Below are 7,731 nucleotides of genomic sequence, written 5' to 3'. Positions count from 1 at the left end.
AGACCTTTTTAAAGTGTTGAAGAGCAAAGATGTCAGCTTGAGGACTAAGGTGCGCCTGACCCAAGCCATGGTATTTTCAATAACTTCATATGCATGTGAAAGCTGGACAGTGAATAAGGAAGACCGTAGAAGAATTGACGCAATTGAGTTATGGGGTTGGAGGAGAATATTCAAAGTGCCGTGGATTGCCAACAGAACAAACAGATCTGTTTTGGAAGAAGTGCAACCAGAGTGCTCCTTGGAGGTCAGGATGGCCAAACTCGTCTCTCACACTTCAGACATATAGTCAGGAGGGACCAGTCGCAGGAGAAGGCTATCATGTTTGGTAAGGTGAGGGTCAGAGAAAAAGAAGAAGACCCTCAACAAGACGGATTGGCAAAGTGGCAGCATCGATGGACTCAAGTGTGGCAACAGCAGTGAGGTTGGCCCAGGATCGGGCAGTGGTTTCGTTCTGCTGTGCATAAGGTCGCTGTGAGTTGGTACCGACTCGATGGCACCTAACAACAACAGAAACTGGTGGCACCCCAAGACTGTGCTGCTAGACTCCATTCAAGCCTGGAAATAAACCCACCCAGGGCATGGGGAGGGAAAGTCATGCAGACAAACAACAAATAGGCCAATAAAGTAACCACGCTCATGAGGAAAATACTCCCCAGAATAATCAACCATAAGAGACCAAAAGGGCAACACCTGTCCCAAAACAAAGCTCAAAAGGCAGGAAGGGTAAGAAAGAAGGATGAATGGAATCAGAGAACCCAGGGGGGGAAGCAAGAAAGAATGTTCGTACATTAAGGGAATAGTAACTAGTGTTATAAAACAAAATGTACACAAACTGTTGAATGGAAAACTAATTTACTTTGTTATCTTTCACCCAAACCACAATAAAATAAATAAATAAATGAAAATAATTAGGTTTTTAAATAGGGGTTTCTGGAAAAAGAAAGAGCCAAGAAGAGGAGCAGAGCTGTACTGACACACAAAGTTCAGACAAACCACACCGAGGAGGTTGGCTGCTAGTTGCTGTTGCATTGATTCTGACTCACAGTGACCTTATAGCTGTGGAGAACAGAACTACGCCCAAGGGTTTCCAAGGCCTGCCTGCCCAGAGACTTCTGAATGGGGTCAGTCCACTAACCTTTCCATTAGTAGTCAAGTTTTTACCTATTTATGCCACCCAGGGTCTAGAGAGAACATTACTCTATACTTAACAACCAGGTAAGATTTACCTGTAGTTCCTTATAAAGACGATCCAGTTCAGCCACAGCAGACTGGCTGTCTTGGTGGCCTTCAATCCTGCCATTCTTGAGCATCTCCAGCTGTCTTGTAAGCTCCTCGACTTTCGACACAGCCAGAACAAGCTCCCTCTGCTTTTGCTGAAACAAGCTGTTCATCTGTTCAATTTCCTCCACTACAACGAAGAGAGAGAACAGCAACAGTAGTTGAAAAGGAAAATAAGAGGGGATTATTTCCCAGGCAACCAGGCTTTACGATAAGCTTCCTAATAAAAAGTAGAGGGTTTTTTCAGAAATGTCCAAAAATCAAATTTTTTAAAAAGAAACAAATGATTGAAAACCTCAACCTTCATCAAAAACTCAAATAAAAAAAATGCCTTGGGGGTTGTGGGAAAGACCACATTTTCAAATCATTTAGAAACCTTTCTTAAAACATTCAACAACTGAACTTAATTCATACGAAATGGCAACATCAAAACTGTAATAAGTTATACTTTATGAAACAATTCTTTTTTAAAAATAAACACTGTATTGTGAACTGAGTGGTGATTTACAGAGCCGATCAATTCATACACTGTTTCATGTCACCGACTGCAGTCACCTCCATTGTAATATCAAGTATCCTGCTTCCTCTCCCTGTGTTTTTATCCCTTCTTTCCAAACTCCTCTGAACTTTGTCCTTAGGTACGTGCTGCCCTTTTGATCTCAAACAGTTGATTAATTTAAGGTGTGCATACTCCCTAGTGTTACTGTTCCCCTTACTGAACTCTTCTACTTGGGTGAAAACTGAGCCACGGGGGTTAGTTTATTTTCAGACCTGAAGACTGACTGACTAAAGGGGCCATAATGTCAGGGATTCCACCAACCTGTCTTTGTCCAGTTAATAAGTCTTTTGAGTTATGATTTTGAGTTTTGGTCCACATTTTTCTCCCACTCTATCGGGGACCTTCTAATGTGATCCCTTACAGAGCAGTTGGTAGTGACAGCCAGGTACCATCTAGTTCTTCTGGTCTCAGGATCACGAATACTGATCCTTACATGGTCCACTAGTCCATTGGACTACTTGTTTCCATGTGTCCTCAGTGGGATAATCGACCAATAGCTGCACTTTAGATGGCCACTCGTGTGCTTTTAAGACCCCAGTCTCTACTCACCAACATAGAGAATTATGCTCTGCCAACTGACGATGGGTGCCTACCAAGACAATGGTCCTGAGCCCCCAAGTCCAGTGACTCATTCCCTGAAGGTGTCTGGTAATGCCTAAAGAGTTTTCATGACTTTGCCCCTTGCATGCCCCACCATATTCCTGGATATATATTTGCAGAAAGGATAAATACACATGTGCAAATATGTTCTGTCAAACTTACATAAATATTTGTAGGAATACATCATTCAGCCTGTTTGCTTATCCATGCATCTACTCATGGGTAACTCTTATCACAAGATTGTGTGTATAACAGTTGCTGTTGTTAAGTGCCGTCAAGTCAGTGCCAACTTATAGAGACCTAAGGGCTTCCGAGGAACAGGTGGTGAATTTGAACCACCCACCTTGTGGTTCAAACTGACCTTTCAGTCCAGCACTTATCTTAACTCTTTAACTCTTGCCAGTTTCAAAAAACTCTTAGAAAGTATCTACAGAGTTTCGTCCTTTTTTCTGACTTCGGACGCCAACCTTGTCTTACACTAAATAGCCTTTAGTATCACAGTAGCAACTCACCCAGCTTCCCGTTGCTTAGCCTCTTCTGTTCTACGTGGCCTTTAAGTGCTCTCACTTTTTTTAGCTTAGCTTCCTGATTTTCAGCTATTTCCTTCAGTCTTTTAAGCTTCTCCTGCTCAGCAGCTTGCTGCTGTTGATGCTGATCTTGCTGTTTCAAAAACTTTAAGCGCTGTTCCTAAAAATAAAAGCCATCATCAGATGTATCATTTTTGACAGCTAGACACTAACTCAAAAGTAACCTTGTTGTTGTTATTATGTGCCGTCGAGTCGGTTCCGACTCATAGTGACCCTGCAAAGGGTTTCCAAGGAGTGGTTGGTGAGCTAGAACTGCAGACCTTGAAGTTCAAACTGACCTTACAGCATTACCCCCGCAGAGCCACATTAGGGCTTAGATGTCTGTGTGGTTCACAGTCATGACAATCACCTGGGAGCCTTTTTTTATACAGACACTCCTGGGCCCAGTCCTAGACTTGACAAATCACCAAGTGGTCTCATGCAGCAAGCAAGCAGCAAACTTTGAGCTAGTTTTTGTGAACAGCTACAACACTGTTAAGAAGGAACTCACACAGAGCTGGAGGAAATATAAGAAAGAAGTGAAATGCAATCTTTAGAGTAAGTCTTGGATTAAACCCAAGCTCTGCCACTTCTTAGCTATGAGGCCTTGGTCAAAGTACTCATATCTCAGTCTGTGAATATGTGACCTCCAAACCTCTAAAAGCCTGTGGTTACAATCCCATTTGGGACCAGGTTGTCTGTTATATTAATGAGACTGGATTAGTGAAGGGTGTGTCTTGAGTCCATTTCTTTTGAGGTAATTGTGGCTGTTAAGTGCCTTCCAGTCAGTTCCAACTCAAATCAACCCTGTATATAGGGTTTCTGAGGATCAGCCAGTGGGTTTGAACCGAAGACATTATGGTTATCAGTCCAGTACTTATCCTACAGCACCACATCAGGACTCCTGAAAATCTTTGCAGTAACAGAAAGTCTCATCTTTCTCCGATGGAGTGGCTGGTGCTCAAACCGCCAACCTTGTACCCAGTGCTTATCCTACACAAACTAAAAAGCAAAAATGGGGGAAGAGAGATGCCATGTCATATGAAGATCTCCCAGTAGCAGAAGCTCAGAGACAGCACCCTTGAGCTTAGACTTAAAGCCTGTTAAACTGTAAGAAAATACATTTGTTGGTTGTTGTTAAGTGCCTTCGGGTCGGTTCCGGCCCATAATGACCCTGTGTAGGGTTTCCAAGGAGTAGCTAGTGAATTTGAACCAACAACCTTACAGTTCAAACCAACCTTGTAATCCAGTACTTTATCCTACAGTATGGTGTTTCTGTTACAGCAACACTAGATAGCTGCAACAGCGTATGTTTCTTCATCTAGCCAGGAGGGTAATGAATGGTAGCTACCGCATGGAGCTACAGTGATAATGAGGTGTAATGTGAAATGCAAAGCTCTATAAACACTCAGTAAGTAACAACTAAAATGAGCTAAGGTAATACCTTGACACCTTTAGAAAAACAAATTATGCAATTCAAAGTTTTGCTATTGTTACATTAAATTTTTTCATTAAAACTGAGAAATAGAACCATGCCATTTATAATCAAAGGGACATGTTTTCTCCAAAATAAATGCTTGAAATATATAAACATTGTAGAAATAATTTAAAATAAGGACTCCGAGTTAGAGATTTACTCTGCAACAATCAACTTTTTATCTGAACACGTATCACTTCTTAAAATATGCACTAACTGCATCACCTGAGAGGCGGGACTCGGAAACTGCAGAAGCTCGGATCCCATCCCATACAGACTGACTCATAATCTGCATATTTAACACGATGCCTTCATATGCTTATTGAAGTTTGAGAAACCAGGGTACACTCATACATAATTTTGAAAACTCTGGCACTATGCATTCAGTTCTATTACAAATATTACAAATAGGACTGAATGCACAGGAATGCTAGGGAGTTCAAAGGACTTCAAAACGTTCAAGGAAAACATCTGGTTTGAACTAGATATCTGGCAGGAAGAGGAGAATGAGACTACTTTTTATAATAACACTAGAGAGGCATCTTATATTTTCCCTGTTCAAGGCCATGACTAGGATTAGTTTGTGAGTGGAAAGTGTCCCCGAATAAAGGCAAGCAGTCTGTTGCTGGTGCCACTCAACAGAGGGGACATTAGTAAATCTTTACAATTCCTCTTGCTGTAACGATGATTCAGGTCAAGGTCAGCCCATAGTAGTTCCCAGCAGGAAAGTTGAAGGCTTCTTTAAGTCTGTCCTGTTTTGCCTGTACCCAATATAGCATGGTTAATCTTGATTAGAATCAGGAGTAAGGAGGATCTTGGAAAATTGAAATGATTCACAGTTTTCACCTTTCACACAGAAGTTTCTACAAAATGCAACAAGGGGAAGAAATTAGCACATAGTAGTAGTGAGTAACTTTGGGTCACCTTGCGCTAACTGGTTTAACAATGAGGTGGAATGTAAACAGCATTATACATTCATTACCAGTAGTGGCCTGTTAGGTCTCTGAAAACAAGACACTACCTTTGTAGCCAGCATTTGTTGCTGTGCCTCAATCTGTTGCTGCTGGCGAGATGCCATTTCTTGAAGTTCAGCAAGAGTCAGATCCATCCTAGGACTATTAATCTATAATCAAAAGCACAAACAAACATGATACAACTTATTCTAAAATGGTCATAATGACTCCTCCCTCAAAAGTTTATTTACAAGCTCTATGGGAACCATTAGAAAAATTAACTTTTTTTTTCATAGTTTTAAACAAACATATCATTAATTTTTATATATTAATATCCACCTCACTCCAAAAATAATGAAGAAACTTAGTAAAATGTAATTGTCTTCGTAAGTGCTGTCAAGTTTGTTCTGACTCACAGCAACCCTGTACAGGGTTTCCAAGGAGCAGCTGGTGAATTTGAACAACTAACTTTGTGATTCAAAGTGACCTTACAGTCCAGAGCTTCATCCTACAGCACCATACGAGGATGTAAAACCTACTAATGCTCAAACCAATAATCTTTATTTTTGCTTTCCTTATTGTGAAAAATAACCTTTTATTTAAAATTGCTAAAGATTCAATAGTTTTGGCAGCCAGGGATATAAATGGAACAATTTAGAACTCCCTTGTTCTGTAGTTAGTTTACATTAGGATAGTAGTGTTTGATCACATTAAACATGAAATTAGGGGCCCTGGCTGCAGACTTGTAACATCAATTAAAAATATGACAGTAGCATTAGAAAATTCAAATACACTGGGTCATAAGGAATAAAGATGATTACTCACAGAGCTTCTATTTAACATTATACTAGAAGTTCTTGTCAGAGCAATAAAGCAAGAAAAAGAAATCATAAGCATCATATTAGTAAGAAAGGAGTTACACTGTCTTTTGTTGTTGTTAGGTGCCACTGAGTAGGCTCTGACTCATAACGACACTATAAAGGGTTTCCAAGGAGCAACTGGTGAGTTTGAACCACCGACCTTGGGGTTCAAATAGACAACATAACATCTATGAAAAAGACCCTATTGGAGGGTGGGACCCTATGGAATTTACAAAAAGAGCTACCAATACTAACATGCTAGTTTAGCAAGATTGCAAGATTAAAAAAAATCAATGTACAAAAAGCAATTTATTTCTAAATTTACATCAGAAATTTATATATAAAAGGAAAACCATATCTTTTACAATAACCACAAATACACAGAATACTTATTGTTTTTTAAGTGCCGGGGAGTCACTTCCAACTCTGGCAGTCACTGCTTTGATTGTGCTTTGGCTTTAAGATCTTACTGGCAGAGTCATAATTCATCTCCTACTAGAATTCGTCCAAAGTATTTCAGGATCTTGATCCCACTGGTATAAAATTTCAATGAAAAGTTCTGTTCTGGTCTGCAGCTGATCTGGGTGCCACAATTTTAGCACCTATCAAGCAGAAAGTCTGTTCAACTTTTTCAGTCAGAACTGTGTGTGAACTTAATCAAATGTCGGTGGTACTGGCTATTTATTTCTGCTGTTAATGGTCAGGTGCTCTTAAATTACTCTGTCAGTCTATCATACTGTGCTGGCTTTCATGTTGCTGTGATACTGAAAGTCATGCCACCAATATTTTAAATACCAGCAGGGTCACCCATGGTGGACAGGTTTCAGCTGAGCTTCCAGACTGACAGGGAAGGAGAGACAGACTATTTCTGAATGTTTAGCCAAAGAAAACCTTATGAATAGCACCAGAATAGTGAATATCGAACCATGATGGAAAACACCAGAATATTATCAAATATAATCCCTGAAGAAAGACATCATGTTTGGCAAAATGGCAGGTCAGCAAAAAAGAGTAACACCCTAACGATATGGATTCTCACCGTGGCAGCAGCAATGGGCTCAAACACAGCAACGATTATGAGGTTAGCACAGGACCAGTGTTTTGTTCTGTTGTGCGTAAGATCACTATGAGTCTGTAACAACTGAACAACACCTAACAACCACAAGAGTTCAATTACAGCAAAAACAAGTCTGTGCCCTCAACAATTAATTCATGTGTTTGGTCTGTTGCTGCAAGCTTCCTCTTCAACATTGCCTCGTCCTTCTTAAAACAAGTTATCCACTTGTAAACTGCTGGTTTCTCTGGAGGGGGACAGTCCCCATAAAGTTTTCAGAAAACATCATGATTTCACCATTCTTCCACCCAAGCTTCAGCATAAATTTGATGTTTCCTCTTGCTTCAATTTCAGAATTCATGTTACTCTGTTGTTGTTGTTGTT

The 7,731-nt window shown here is 40.3% G+C and overlaps 1 protein-coding gene across 2 annotated transcripts in view; it reads right to left on the bottom strand.

Annotated features, from left to right (window-relative positions):
- Positions 1–7,731, bottom strand: part of TP53BP2 (tumor protein p53 binding protein, 2) — a 62,187-nt gene that overhangs the window by 29,852 nt on the left and 24,604 nt on the right. For both annotated transcript variants that reach the window (XM_006871144.1, XM_006871145.1), the window contains exons 4-6: positions 5,502–5,603; positions 2,950–3,124; positions 1,227–1,408 (exon numbers count right to left, since the gene is read on the bottom strand). In XM_006871144.1, coding sequence (XP_006871206.1) covers positions 1,227–1,408; positions 2,950–3,124; positions 5,502–5,603 — 459 coding nt within the window. The remainder of the gene's footprint in view (positions 1–1,226; positions 1,409–2,949; positions 3,125–5,501; positions 5,604–7,731) is intronic.

The sequence above is a fragment of the Chrysochloris asiatica genome, unplaced genomic scaffold (genome assembly GCF_000296735.1).
Source record: "Chrysochloris asiatica unplaced genomic scaffold, ChrAsi1.0 scaffold00161, whole genome shotgun sequence".
Taxonomy (NCBI): Eukaryota; Metazoa; Chordata; class Mammalia; order Afrosoricida; family Chrysochloridae; genus Chrysochloris; species Chrysochloris asiatica.
The sequence above is the reverse complement of the archived record's forward strand: the minus strand, read 5'-3'. Positions and strand labels throughout refer to the sequence as shown.